This window comes from Dipodomys spectabilis, unplaced genomic scaffold (genome assembly GCF_019054845.1).
Source record: "Dipodomys spectabilis isolate Male_0828 unplaced genomic scaffold, ASM1905484v1 ptg000297l, whole genome shotgun sequence".
NCBI lineage: Eukaryota > Metazoa > Chordata > Mammalia > Rodentia > Heteromyidae > Dipodomys > Dipodomys spectabilis.
Window position 1 is genome coordinate 14611015 of NW_024870974.1, and position 15601 is coordinate 14626615.

Here is a 15601-nt window from a genome sequence, read left to right on the forward strand (position 1 = left end):
TCAGATCTCACCCTCCTGAGTAGCTAGGGTTATAGACATGAGCCACTAGTGGTTGGCCTGCACCCTGCCTTTCAAACAACTAAATGCCACATCTTGCTCCTATCATATGTTGTGATGCTTTTTAATGGTTTCACAGTACACTCTCCTGTACATGAATTCATTGCAACAACAGTAGCTGTTTTAGGCTGTTCTTTGTCACAAGTCTATTTCTGTAGATTGGGCTTTTAATAAAAATTACACAGGCTGAGCTAAACCTCTTATGTTCAAGAAATCTCCTACTCAGCCTTCTAAGGAGTTACAGTTGTGCACCAACCCTGCCCAGCTCAGGTATAGTTTTGCAGATACGTGTATCTGTGGGACACATTCCTTCAACTAGAAATTTTCTAAGATTGCCAGATTTCCCTCCAAACAGTATGCTATCTATTCTATTTTGGTTAAAACATAAACATTTTTTAATCATTACTAACACAGAATACTAACAATCTCTTTGATCTCTATCACCCTTAGTAATAAGTTACATTGCATTTATTGCTCTAAATTACATTCCTTTAAAGATGATTGAGGGTATGCATGTTTTGTTATGACTCAAATCAACCTAATTTTTTTTTACAGAACTTTGTAACTGTAAGAACCTGGAAAGAGGACTAGGCTTGTACTGACTAGACATTATGCATTACACTCTAAACAATCCTGACACAACTATCCTACCTGTGAAAGCATCACCTCCTGTACACGTGGCAGAATACAAGTGGCATCAGCCACGGTTTCTGGATCAAACTTATCTCTAAGAGTTTATTGAAATCAAACCAATTCACTTAATAAAAGCCATGCCCCATCTGTTGTAACAAAATAAATCTTCAATATTACTAAAACGTGTACCTTTGCAAGTAAAAGAGGCAATTTTTGTAAAGTTTGTTGTGGAAGTAGGTAGTAGTATGGGTTCAAACTGCAGAGACAGATCATTTCTATGGGAGAAATGATGAACATCCTGTAAAAACAAGAAAATAAAATCCACATTACCCCTCTTTGCCAAGGAAGTATTTACCCAGCTTGAACCCACTCTGTTCAAGTAAGTAAACAGCACAGACAAGGCACCTAGCAACTGCTTGACAGATGAATGAACAGCAGCAGAAAGTGAGTGCTGAAAACCTCCATGCAAACAGGGGTTCAAGCAAAGGACAAAGGGTTAATTGAAAGCAAAACACAGTCTTTACAACTGTCTCAGCATCTGTTTCTGAAAAGCCTTCAGGTCTTGCAGTTAAATTTATCCTTATAATTTCAAATTCTACTTTATGTAAGCATTGATAATTACCTGTATCCATATAAGGCTGTTTCCTGAATGTAATACATACATATTTACTGCAGAATCATCTGTCCAAAAGAATCAGAGCAATGATATTACAACATAAAATTCCCACATCTTAAACAGTAACTGATTATACAGTTCTACAAGAGCTTCTGTGCACAATTCTGAAATCCAAATGAAGAGCAAAGCTCTGTGTGTGTGTGTGTGTGTTGGTGTGTGTGTGTGTGTGTGTTGGTGTATGTGTGTGTGTTGGTGGTGGCCAGAGTTTTACGAATGCTGGTGGGTATTAACTTTAAGTCACAAGAGGAAAGATCCTTATAAAAGGATTGGCTAATCACCTAGGCTCACTAAACGACGAAAAATTCTCAAGAGAGAAGGTATGAATTTAATATTATGGTACATCCTTCACTAACCAATGAGATAGCCTGAAATAAAGCTAAACCTTGGTTGGCAACTCTTGTACTTCCTAATTTAGATAACCATATTTGGAAAGAATTAAACTCTGGCATCTCAGAATACCAGATTTCTCTTAGCCTTTACTTATATGGCAGAAATGTTCCCCACAGGATAGCAATCCCTAAAGCAGTGTCTACCACTCATCAAAAGTGATAAAGCTGAGGGCAAGAGACCTCCCCAGCTGACCCATTACTACAATAGCCAATTCTGAGCACTGGAAGACAAATGATGTTTGACCATCAACTAAGCATGCTAGCAGGGAGCTGGGATGTAGCTCAGGGCAAAGCGCTTGACTAGCAAGTACAATGTCCTGGATTTGATCCTCAGAATAAAAAAAGACAAGACAAAAAAATGCAGTTTAAAAAAAAGAATGCTATCAGGGCTAGGGTGTGTTTCCGTGGAAGGACCCATGCTTATCATGCGAGGTCCTGTGTACAGGTCTCTAGCACACACACAAGACCGTGACTGTCAATAAAAATCTATGCTCTTAGGTATTATTTGCACCACTCTTTCCTTGAATTTGAATACATATGCACACTCCATACCAGAAGTCATCATAATCAAAGAGTATTAGAAAAGCCTAACTTACAAATATCATATACTATGCAAAAGTTTTTAGGCAGTTCCTGAGGATGGAACCCAGGGCCTTGAGCAGACGCTCCACCACATGCTAAATCTCCCAGCTCTACCTTGAAATTTTTAACAGATTTCATCTTACCTGAGGTCTCAGGTTTATCTGTAGCTACATATACAATAGAGAGATGATCTAGCAAATCTTGTGTGTTTTTTTCTAATTCTTTTGAGGAGTTTTCCATTGTTACAATTATGCTCATTTGTAATTGCAAGACATCATCAGATTCCAGGTAACAACTCTGAGATTAAAAGGAGGAAGAAAAAAAAGAAAGTATCAAAAAAACCATCAGAACTCTGAGTTCAAATTTTTGAAAATGACAATCACTTAAGGCAACAGCATGTCTATTTCTGAGAACAGAATATACTATTTTTAAGCAAAAAAGCAGAAAAACCCAGCGGTTTTCAAAATACTAAATGCTTTTAAATTACCTTTAACTGTTGACACACTTTATTATGTAAACTGCATTCTAGCTGCACCTGCAGGAGGCTAGTATTAGTAGTTTCTACCTAAAAGAAGAAAAAGAAAATAAGAGAAAGCAACGGCATAACCTAACATTACAAGTAAATTATCTCTTATTTAGAACACTCACCTTTTCACGCATTCATTTACTCAACAAATACCTGAATATGTGAAGTGTTGTATATTCCATTTATTAGAAATATAACAGTGAGCAAAACAGAAAAATCTGTGCTATTATTGAGCTTACCTTCTCAAGGAAATCATAAATTCTACTTTGGGCAACATGAAAATCCCTAATAGGGCAAATAAGGAGATGAATATGTTCTAAATATAAATCAGAAGACTGTGTATGCTGGTGTTTCTAACACATATTGACCATTTTATTTAAACAGGAGTCTTACATTTATCTTAATCTACAATGACCCAGGCAAGACTCAGTTTTTAGGTATATGTGCTATGATCTTTAGAAGTCACAATCTTGGAGTCAGAGAAAATCACAAAAAGAAATCCAACTGCCTTATTATTTTTGTTGTTGTTTTGCCAGTCTTGGGCCTTGAACTCGGGGCCTCGATGCTCTCCTGGAGCTTCTTTTGCTCAAGGATATTGTTCTATCACTTGAACCAGAGCACCACTTCTGGATTTTTCTGAGTTATTTATTGGAAAGTAAAGTCTCATGGACTCCATCTCAACCAATAAAAAGCTGGGTGTTGTGACTCCTGTCATTCCAGCTATCTGGGAAGTGTTGTCAGTGCTGTCCAGACTGACCTGGGCATAAAGCAAGACTCTATCTAAAAACTAATAATGCAAAAGGAATTGAAATATGGATCAAGTAGTAGACTGCCTGCTTAACAAGTACAAGGCCTTGAGTTCAAAAACCAGTAACATATAGCAGGCGACGGTGACTCATGCCCATATGCCTATAATCCTAACTACTCAAGAGACTGAGATCTGAGAATCACGGTTCAAAGCCAGCTCGGGCAGGAATGTCCAGGAGACTCTTACCTCCAATAAACCACTCACAAAAAGCTAGAAGTGGCATTGTAGTTCAAAGTAGTAGAGTGCTATTCTTGAGCACAAAGAGGCTCAGTGATAATGCCCAGGATCAGGGGGGAAAAAAGCGTAAAACTCCAGTATCCCTCCCCGCTCTCCCCCTACCCCGCAAAAAACCCCACAACTTAAGAGGAGTAGGCCTCAATGCAGAACTCATGCTCAGTGTTCACGAGGCCCTCTAGCAACTACAACTTCAATTGTCAGGCTGGCAGAATTTTTTTTTCTTTAAAAGAAAAAAATAAAGATTGTATTACATTTTCAAATGCCATAAAATGTCATTTAATAGAAAGTCATTTATTAATGTCATTTTAACTAAAGGACATCAGTCAATGACTTCAAGAAACTATTGCTAGTAAATGAATATTCTTAGTGTGAGAATGTTCAATGTGCAAAATGAACCTAATTTTTTCTTTGGAGGTATTGGGGCTTGAACTCAGGGTGGTAGCTTATTTGCTAGGCTGGAGCTCTATCATCTAAACCATGCCTTTAGCTTGTCTTTTCATTGGTTATGTGAGATAGAGTCTTGTGAACTATTTATGCTCAGGCTGGGCTCAAATCATTATCCTCCAGATCTCAGCCTTTTGAGTAACTAGGATTAAAGGTGTGAGCCATTAGTACCCAGTTGGGCTTAAAATGGTCAAAAACTAGATTTTAAAGTTTGTTCTTCTATGAACAAACCCATCTACCAAAGACAATTTAAAACTTTAACCACATCCGAAATGATCTCCATAGAACCAAATATAAAGGTGTTTGTGTATATATACACGTGAGTATGCATTTTACTAGTGTTTGAACTCAAGAGTTTAGCATTTGCTAGGCAAGCATTACCACTTGAGCTGCACATCAGTCCCCTTTGCTTTAGTTCTTTTTCAGATAGTCTCATATTTTTGTCCCAGGCCATCTCCAGACTGAGATCCAGTCTTCCTATCTTGTCCCCTGTTAATTAATTGGGATAGGCAGGCACACCAAGCTAGCTTGTTTTCGAGATAGTGTTTCCATAGCCATTTTTGGTTGAGGTTGGCCTCAACTTGTCACTCAGGTAGCTGGGATTATAGGGCACGATGATAATCCCAGACTTTGCCCAGCCCCCAGGAACTTCATCTGAACTGTCCCTTCGCCTTATTTTAACATCAGCTGACCACATGCCTGTCTCCTTCTCCTTGACACTGACACTAGGTTATTCTGGATACTATCTTGTGTCTTTTTCTCTCTTCCTAGGGTAGTTCTAAGGTTTTCATGTGTATTTACCTAAGCACAGGTAATTATTATCTTTAAGTAGGTGCACAAAGGTGTTTCAATTCAACATGTAGCTGTATGAGTACAATGCATCATTATTAATGTCACCCATCTCTTTCTACACACATCCACTGTCCAGCAAGTAAGTACTCACCTAAATTGTCATGCGGGGAGCGAGCCACTTTCTACATCCTGAGGTCTGGCCTGAGTCCACCTAAACTATTTTATAGCCTCCCTGCTGCATTCCTTGTCTTTGCACTACTAGTCACCATTTTCCCCACACACAGCTGAATAAGCTAGAGATTGGAAATACAACTTAACTTCTTTTTTTCTCACTCACTAAACGAATCCATAACCGAGTTACACCAGCTGTAATCCTGGATTGCCCGTAAGCATGTGCATTTGTCCTTACTCATAAGTATATTGGTGACTGGGGGCTGGCAACTGGCTAACTCCAGGCTGTCTGTAAACAGTTTTACTGGAACACAAGTGTGAGCACTCCTTTCTGTACAATCTAGGGCTGCTTTCATGATACAACAGCACTGGGTACTGAAGTACCTGGTACTACAGAGAACGTTTATGGCACAATGATACTTCCTCCTGCTCTCTCTGTGGCCCCTATTATCCTTTACACTCCATTTCCCACACCACTGCAAGAGTCAGTTCACAAACGCTCAAACTTGGGCACCCTAGGATTTTTAAAAACGTTCGTTTTGTTATTCTTGGTAAACTTGTGCCTGGATATATTTTTAATTTATCTTTTAAAACAAGATTAATTTGTTAGTTGGAAACATAACAAAAAAGAATAAGAAACTGTGATGGCCAAGTATTCTATAGTCACAATGTTGGACCAGAAGTGCTTTGGATATTTGGGGTTTCTGGAATGTTCACATATACAGGTATCTTGGGGATAGGGACCAAACCTAAAAATCATTGTCTCTTATACACCTAATACATACTACCTGGAAAAAATTTCTCACAATAGTTTTCATAGTTTTGCTTGTGAAACAAAGTGTCATGGACAGTAAACCAGTAGACTTGTAATGTTCTGTTGGGACTCAACAAGTTTTAGACTTCAAGTTTCAGACTTCAGAGCATTCTGGGTTTCCAACTATACGGCGGTTTCATTTGCTGTAGAGCATATCTCTAGAGTCCCACCAGGGGGCATTCTAGTGCCACCAAAGCACCATAAAGTGCACTGATTTCAAAGTTCACATCCTTCTTTCTCAAAAGAACAAAGCTGTTCCAACTTTTAACAAAGAAACTATATAAGCAAAACACAAGTCTTGTAGAGCAATCTCATAGACTGCGTTTATGAATTCCCTTCAAGGTACCTGGATAAAAAACAGCACGACAGCAGGTGTCTGATTTAGTGTGCTTGGGTATAATAAAAGAAAAACCAGCACAACTATGTTTACTGCAGCATTACTCAACATAGCTAAGATATGGAACCAACCCAGATGCCCCTCAGTAGATGAATGAATCAAGAAAATGTGGCATATATAAACAATGGAATTCTATGCCTCCGTCAGAAAGAATGACACTGCCCCATTTGTTAAGAAATGGAAAGACTTTGGCTTAAGTGAAGTAAGCCAAACCCAAAGCAACCTAGGTCCCATGGTTTCCCTTATCTGCAGTAACTAGTGTATGTCTAGGACAACCAGAAGAGGTCACAAGCTATGTACACATATGACCATATAACCCCCATGCTAAGCAAAATGAACCCCAAGGGGACAGAAGAGCTTTTATCTTTCTTGTTGATCTTTTTAATGTATTTATAATATACTATGTGATTTTTTTTTGTTTCTTTGTATGTTCTTCCCCCATGGTACAACCCCTGTTGTCACTGTATTTTATTCCTGTGTCCTGCACCTTGTATATACATTTTTCTAACTTGGGGAGGGGAAGGGAAATAACAAAATGCTGAAATAAGGATTCAGGATGACCCATTGTAACAACAAGGTATACAAGACACTATGTTAATAATGAATTTTACAACTTTTTTTGGGGGGGGGAGGAAGGGATGATAGGAGAAAAACAAAGGACGGGGTAACAATACTTGACAGGAAATGGACTCATTACCTTGCTCATGTAACTGTAACCCCTCTGTACAATATCTTTACAATTAAAAAAATTTAAAAATCAAAAAAAGGAAAATAAAACCTGTCTATTTTTGAAGACTCCTACTAACATTATCTTCTAGAAGATGAGGGGTGATGTAGCATGAAAGGCCAAAGACCACGGGGCCAGTTAATAGGTAAATGTACACCAGTAACTTTTCCCAAGTCAAGGCAGACCAAGTATACTACTTTCACAGAAAAGTCTAAAAAGCTGATCAGCCCAGAGACCTGTATCTGAAAAATTTTAATATACAATGGAACACTGAATCTTTAAAAAAAAAATGCTAAGAACTAGGAATGTGACTTAGTGGTAGAATGTTTGCCTTAGCGTGCATAAAGCCCTGGGCTCGATTCCTCAGTACCACATAAACAGAAAAGGCCAGACATGGTGCTGTGGCTCAAGTGGTAGAGTGCTAGCCTTGAGCAAAAGCTCAGGGACAGAGCCCAAGCCCAGAGTTCATGGCCCAGGACAGGCAAAAATAAATAAATAAATAATGCTAAAAGCCTCTTATTTACTCCGGTAGTTTTGTTTTAAAGGGGTAGAAGTTCAGGTAATTAATATTGGGGCAAAAAACATTTCCCATCATATCCTAAATTGATGTTAGGAGTAGGTAGAGGGTTATGTGCTATAAAAGGAAATAGTAAAGTCCCAGGTCATGTCAGATGACTTTTATCCACTGACTTTGAAGGTGGCTCAGTGATAGAGCGCTTGCCTTGCATGCATGAGACCCTGGGTTTGAATCCTCAGCACCACATAAGCAAAAAGAAAAAAAGCTGGAAGTGGAGCTGTGGCTCAAGTGGTAGAGCGCTAGCCTTGAGCTGAAGAGTTGAGGGACAGCGTCCAAGCCCAGAGTTCAGACCCCACAACCGGCCCCCCCACCCCCCGCAAAAAAAAGTCATCTGATACGACCTGGGACTTTAGTATACTTTACTTTACCATATCCTAATGAAAGTATCCAAGAACTTCTATTACATTAATTTTTAAAGGAATGAACCTGAAATTATGATGTTCTCAATAGTAACCACATACAAAACCTTTCATTTAAGGAACATAGCTGGACATGGTAGCACATCTTTGTATCCCAACACTTGAGAAGATAAGGCATAAAGCTCCTGAGTCCAACCAGGGCTACATAATGAGACTCAAAAGGCCCAAACCAAAGCAAAACAAAACAAAAACCCAAACAATGAAAACCAAAAGCATAGCTCATTTAAGGAATATAATTTGTGAAACAAAAAAGAATTACTTAGATAAATCCCAGCCTTACATTCTATTATTCTCAGACACTTTTCTCTTCTTTTAGGATTTTGAATGTAACACTTGAGAGGTCTTTCTAAGTCTCTTAAGCCAACATGTGTATCATGAGGAACACACAGATTCTGTACAAGCCAAGGGATATTCTAGCCATCCCACACCCCCAACAAGCTGGATATAAAAAAAAGTCTATACATCAAATAATCTTGATAAATGGGAATGGGAAGTGTCTTGGGTCCCCCTTCCACATACCTCCTACTCTAGTGTTCCCGACATGACAGGCTCAGAACAACTTCAACAAGTGTTTCACAATAGTTTGACCCTGACATTAAAGAACAACTCTCACATACCCTCTGTCCTCAGATGGTAGCCACGGAAACAAAATCTTCCTGTGTTGCCAGAACTACTCATAAAAACGTTCTCAGAAACCTAAAAACTGGCTGGCTGAAGTGAGTTTTCTGGTTTTGTATACAAATACGAAAGTGCTAATATATACACAGTCCATTTTCCTGACCCATGTCCTTTTAGAAAAGGTGTCAGTGGCTTTGCAGACTCAAGGTTAAACCCCAGCCATCAGTGCCTGGGGAGGTTCACTGCACAACCTAGGATTCTGTTTGAGTCTCTGAGTTCGCAGTAGGATTATGAGTAGGAAACCAGATACATGTTATAAGCCACCAGATACAGAAGTCCTCAAAGGGAAAAGACTTACTATGTGTTCACTCACAATTCACTTACCTAATAAAATTCTATAACAAAGTATTTGGGTGCTCATGATTAACGTTTTTCCTACATTGAAGTGGTTAGAAGGAAATCTCTTTATTCCTCTGGTTTCTAAGGGTCCCCCTCACCCCCAGAAAACCTACTTTGATTTCTTTTCCCCTTATTTCACAATTAGTGAGGACAGGGGTGTAGGAAGTGTTACTGTCTTTTTACTGCTCACTTATTTCTCATACCCCCTGATATGTGCCAGGAAGACTGTAGACAAAAAGGGTATCTGGAAAATCAGTTAACCTTTAAAATTGTAAGACATTAAGTCAGAAGTGATCTAGTGGCTCATGCCTGTAATCATAGCTACTCAGAAGGTTGAGATTTGAGTATCATGGTTCAAAGTCAGCCCAGACAGAAAAGTCCATGAGACTCTTATCTCCAATAAACGATTCAGAAAAAGCCAGAAGTAGCACTGTGGCTCAAGCAGTAGAGTGCTAGCCTTGAGCACAAAGAGGCTCAGGGATTGTGCCCAGGCCCTGAGTTCAAAAAAAAAAAAAGTGATCTATGATGTGCAATACCATGGCTTTTCACACTTGGGTAAATAACTAGCTTTTAACTACAACCACTATTGACAGTATCCTGATAGCCATGTGGGATTTTCACCTTAGGAGGTCATAAGCCTATGATGGCTGTGTCCACAGACAAGTTACTATTTTTGTACAACTGCATGATACTGGGCAGTATACAAATGGCACGTAGGTCTTCTAAGTCCAGCTCATGGCCTAGAAATAATAGGTCAAGCTTTATGAAGTAGGCTGGTGGAACTTGACCTTGACCACATTCTACTTAGAAATGGTCATGGCAAGGATTAGACAAAAAAAAGGAAGAGTAAGAGAAAGCACTGTGATTCCTAAAACATCAAACCAAAATTATCATGTAATTACCATGTAGCTTTAAAAAGTAGTTTAATTTTGATACATGCTATAACATGGATAAACCCAAACAACATGCTAAATTAAATAAGCCAGACAAAAATAACAAATGATACTACTTATATGACAAATCAAGAGTAGTCAAAGTCATAAAAACAAAGTGAAACTGATCAAGGGCTTAAGGAAATGAGAACAGGGAATATTTTTTTTTGGGGGGGGGTAGGTCGTGGGGCTTAAACTCTGACTTGGGAGCTGTCAGCTCTTCAGCTCAAGGCAAGCACTCTACCACTTGAGCTACAGCACTTCTGGTTTTCTAGTGGTTTATTAGAGATAAGAGTCTCACAGACTTTCCTGCCCGGGCTGGCTTTGAACTGCTATCCTCAGATCTCAGCATCCTGAGTAGCTAGGATTACAAGCATAAGCCACTGGCACCCAGCAGGGAATTAGTTTTTAATAGCTACAGGTATGAAGGTTCTCTTTCTTTTGTTTCTCTTTTTTCTGTTCCTGGGACTTGAACTCATGGCCTGGGTATTATCCCTGAGCTTTTGTGCTCTACTACTTTGAGCCACAGCTCCACTTCCAGTTTTTTGTGGTTAATTGAAGACTTTCATACACTTTTCTGCCACGAGTGGCTTCTCTTTCATTTTTTAATTCATTCATTCAGTTAGTCATTCATTCTCAGTAGTGAAAATTGAAGTGAAGGCCTCATGCGTGTTAGGCAAGCATGCTACCAATTGAGCTATGCTTCAAGTTCTTTGTTTTCATTTTATATTTGAAAGAAGACCTCACTAAACCATTTGTCCCAGGCCAGTATTATTATTTTTTTTTTTGGTCGGTCATGGGGCCTGAACTCAGAGCACTGTTCCTCAGCTCTTCAGCTCAAGGCTAGTGCTCTACCACTTGAGCCACAGCACCATTTCTAGCTTTTTCTGCTTCTGTGGTGCTGAGGAATTAAACCCAGGGCCTCATGCATACAAGGCAAGCACTCTACTACTGAGCCGCCTTCCCAGGCCCCAAGCCAGTTTTGAATTCTTAAATCTTACTTTCTCTGACGGGGTTATAGGCATACCACTATGTCAGACTGGAGTTGCAGTTTTGCAAAAATGTTCTAGAGCTAGATGGTGGCAATGATTACTTAATGCCACTGACCTGTACACATAAAATGATTGATTTTGTAGACTATGTTTTACCACAAAAAGGAGCAACGAGACATGCAGAAAGCTAAAATAGAATAGAAACTTCAGAAAAAGAAAGCAGATACCTGGGATCTGAGAAGGAATCTGAATGGAGATAAATGTTGTGCTTATTGGAAGCTTTAGGAAACACTCATAAAGGAAAACAGATAATAAGATCCTCAAAAGACATGAATTGTTCCTCTCTGAAGAATTAGAATTCAGTGTTGGAACTATGAAGAAACTCACTTCTCAGTCTTTGATAATATTGTCATTTGGATCTTAAATGTCCCCCAAAGGCCTGTTGTTCCAAAAAGTGTACACTGGAAGCTGAGTGAAACCTTTAAGAGGTAGATGAGACCTAGTGGAAGAAGTCTGGTCCAAGCTCTTTTGTTCTGCCCACCATGACATGAGCACCTCTGCTCTACTATGCATACTTGTCATGATGTGTTACTTCAGCATAAGTCCAAAGCCACAGAGCCTTCAGCTATTTGTCACAGTGATAGAAAGGTGAGTGACATAGTAAGGGTGACAAAGACTGAGGGAGCTACATCATGGGTTACACGAATCCAGATCACAGGCCAGGGAGAGGAGACCAGGACTCAAATCAAGACAAAGCAAAAGCCAGATACCGGTGGCTCACCCTTATAATACTAGCTACTCAGGAGGCGAAGATCTGAGAACTCCAGTTCAAAGTTAATCCTGGCAGAAAAATCTAAGAGACTCTTTTTGTTTTGTTTTGTTTTTGTCGGTCATGGGGCCTGAACTCTGGGCTCTTCAGCTTAAGGCTAGCGCCCTACCACTTGAGCCAAAGCGCCACTTCCAGTTTTTCTGCTTATGTGGTACTGAGGAATCGAACCCAGGGCCTCATGCATGCAAGGCAAGCACTCTACCACTGAGCCACCTTCCCAGCCCCATCCAAGAGACTCTTATCATCAATTAACCAGCAAAAAGCCAGAAGTACAGGTTGTGATTCAAGTAGTACACAGCCAGGTTTGAGGGGGAAAAACACACACAAAAAACAAAAGTTTGGGACAGTGCTCTGGCCCTGAACTCAAGCCCCAGTATTGGCACAGTATTTTCAGAGTCTAGGGAAAAACTTATATAATGGAATGTATTCACCTGACATAGAATAAGTTTCAGAGTTGATACCCTATCATTTTCACATAAGAGATCTATGACTTCTGCAAAGAAAAGTTAAAAATTACATTAAGATGACACAAATATTTCTAAGAATTCTCAGCTATTACACTTAGGAAACTGTTCATTCCATTTAACTAACTTGTAATAAAAACCTGTGTTATGGCCAAACCTTTCCCTGTCTATTTTCCACCTCTAACGCTAGAACTAACTTTTGCATGTAGTCATTAGGAAGAAATGTGCTACTTTCAATTTCTCCTCTGTCAAACTGTGAGTGAAAAAGGCATTCCTTGCGCTTCTCACAAAGAGTTTACAGCTTCCCTTTCTAACTGCCACATCTCAATGACAAGGCTCAGCACCTACAAAGGCAAGTGGCAGGTAACTTAAGGCACCCTGCCCCAACCTGGCAAGCTCCAGGCAGGCCTCTGCCCAACACCTGTTCCTAGCAGGCCCAAGGGCTTAACACCGCACACCAGAAGCAAAGACCATGCCAAATTTAAAAGGTTAAAAACTCTTGCTCTGAAATTAGGTATCGAGATAGTCTCTCTTTTACATAACCAGCAACACGGTCCCCATGTGGGGGAAAGAATCACTCAGCCACTCTCACAACTCAAAAAAACAACAGAAAGGAAGCAACAAAATATGGTAGCCTTTGTCAAATACAACTGTAGTTTGGGGATTCCTTCTGGATGGGAAGGGGGAGAGGGAGGGGAATAAGCACTAGTCCTGGGGCTTAAACTCATAACCTGGGTGCTGTCCCTAAGCTTAGTGCTCTACCACTTGAGCTACATCTCTACTTTCAGTTTTGGTGGTGAACTGAAGAGTCTCATAGTCTTTCTGACCCAGGCTGGCTTTGAACCATGATTCTCCTATCTCAGCCTCCTAAGTAGCTAGAATTATAGGTGTAAGCCACCGACACCCAGCCATGGATTCTTTTTTTAATGCATAGTTCTGTACACATTCAATTGCTGTATGCCACACACAGGCATACAGCATGCATTAATCAACTTCAATCCACCTTTGTCCTAACTTCTCCCTTGTTTTCAGTTTCCTTACTGTTCCTTGTTTTCCTATAATCACAGAACATCCCAAAGACAAAAATCTCTCCTTTAGCTAACTCAATAATATGCCAGGGTCTCCTTCTTTCCCTCTCCTTACTCATCTACACATGCATACATAAACCACTTGTGCTTAGTAGAATGAATGTCATGGATATTTCCTATAACTTAAAAACTTCTCTATGTTTTATAGCTCTACGTGTATTATATAATTACATTTTACAGTAATTCTAATAACAATTTAAATCTCAGTGTGCTGCTTCTACAATTTTCTTGTTTTCCAAACCCCAGGGTGTAGCTCATTCTCTAGCCTAGCCTGGCTGCAAGTCACTAGCAAACAGGTAATCTAGGATCTCTACCAGCCAAGCCTGGCTGCTTTGCTTTCTGAAATGGTTCTCAGGCATGAAAGGTGCTCTCAATGGGCAAGGTAAGGCCTTTCAAAGTTGAGCCTTCAGTGTCTTCCTTGGTTCCCACTAGGAGCTCTCAACTTACTTCAGTCAGCTGCTGAAGATAGGTAGCTGTGTGTCCTACAATATTTACTGTCACTGATTTCCAAGTCTTTGGTTTGGGTTCAGTCTTGAGGCCTCCCTAGCTTCAGGTTGCTTGTACTCCACTAATGTAATATGGTTGCCAACTACCTCAGTATAAAAGAGGAGACCTTCTACAGAGATGGCACCATGAAGCAGTTCTCTAAGATATGGAAGTAAGGGGCTGGGAAGGTGGCTCAGTGGTAGAGCGCTTGCCTTGCATGCTTGAGGCCCTGGGTTCGATTCCTCAGCACCAAATAAGCAAAAAGAAAAAAGCCGGAAGTGGCGCTGTGGCTCAAGTGGCAGAGCGCTAGCTTTGCGCTAAAGAACTGAGGGACAGCACCCAGACCCAGAGTTCAGGCCCCATGACCAGACCGCCCCCCCCAAAAAAAAAGATATGGAAGTAAAAGTTGTGCCTGATGCTACTCTGTTACCCTGGGTAGGTCAATGATCTACCAAATCCCAGTACTAGGGCTGAAGGCTCCGAAGGCAGGTAGGTTACCTTGAGGCAGAGGCTTCAGTTTCTTCTCAGGAGCCCTGAGCTGGAGCTGCAAATTGTTTCCCAATTTTCTAGCTTCACTTTGTCTTCTTTCATCACATTTCAGCTTCCTGTTTCTCTTGCACTCTGTAGTGTTCCTCCTCATTTCTGCTCTTTTGAATGCAAACCCCTATCTTACCAGATTCTTCATTCCAGAGTCTGATAGAAAAAGATTATCCTCTGCCACCTTACTTTTTTGTTGTTGTTGTTGTTGTCAGTCATGGGCCTTGAACTCTGGGCCTGGGCACTGTCCCTGTGCTCTTCAGCTCAAGGTCAACACTCTACCACTTGAGCTATAGTGCCATTTCTGGTTTTCGGGTGGTTAACTGGAGATAGGAGTCTCACGGATTTTCAAGAGTCTCACAGATTTTCCTGCCCAGGCTGGCTTTGAACTGAGCCTCCTGAGTAGGTAAAATTACAGGCGTGAGCCACCAGTGCCCAGCTCACCTTACTGTCTTCTATAACCTTTTTTTGTTCTTTTGTAGTGGTTGTAGGGTTTGAACTCAGGGCTGCATGCTTGCTATGCTGACATGAGACTTACACTAAATTCCGACTCTGTTGCACCTAAGCATATTGTTAACCTGTCTGTACCTTTTACCTTCGCACAAATCCAAAAATTATTTGTCTGTTGTTTCACTTAAAATACTTTAAAATTACTTATCATCTCTCGTTTTTCATATTGACTATTTTGTTTCTTCTCTCAACTTTAAATTTCATTCCTAAACAAAACAGTTACAGCACGTAAACTCAGTGACAAAAAACTTTTAATTTTAGAGATCAGAGACCAGAAATTCAAGGCAGGTGTGAAGTCAGGCTGAAGAAGGGCTCAATTGGTAAAGAGCCAGACATGAGCAAGGAAATTAAGCAGGTATGAGTTCAAACCCCAGGACCAGAATAAAAGAAAATTATTTCTTTTCTCATTGAACTACAAAGACAATTTAAGGAAAAGCTGATGTAATGTTATTTCTACTCTTTAGCTTTGCATCAGATATATTCTCTAGGCTTCTAAG

General features: G+C 40.1%; 1 protein-coding gene across 7 annotated transcripts in view; it reads right to left on the minus strand.

Annotated features, from left to right (window-relative positions):
* Tmem131l (transmembrane 131 like) overlaps window positions 1-15601 on the minus strand; it is a 127146-nt gene that overhangs the window by 46514 nt on the left and 65031 nt on the right. For all 7 annotated transcript variants that reach the window (XM_042701734.1, XM_042701731.1, XM_042701736.1 and 4 more), the window contains 4 exons: window positions 2825-2902; window positions 2481-2634; window positions 1313-1371; window positions 880-988 (listed from right to left, as the gene is read on the minus strand). In XM_042701734.1, coding sequence (XP_042557668.1) covers window positions 880-988; window positions 1313-1371; window positions 2481-2634; window positions 2825-2902 — 400 coding nt within the window. The remainder of the gene's footprint in view (window positions 1-879; window positions 989-1312; window positions 1372-2480; window positions 2635-2824; window positions 2903-15601) is intronic.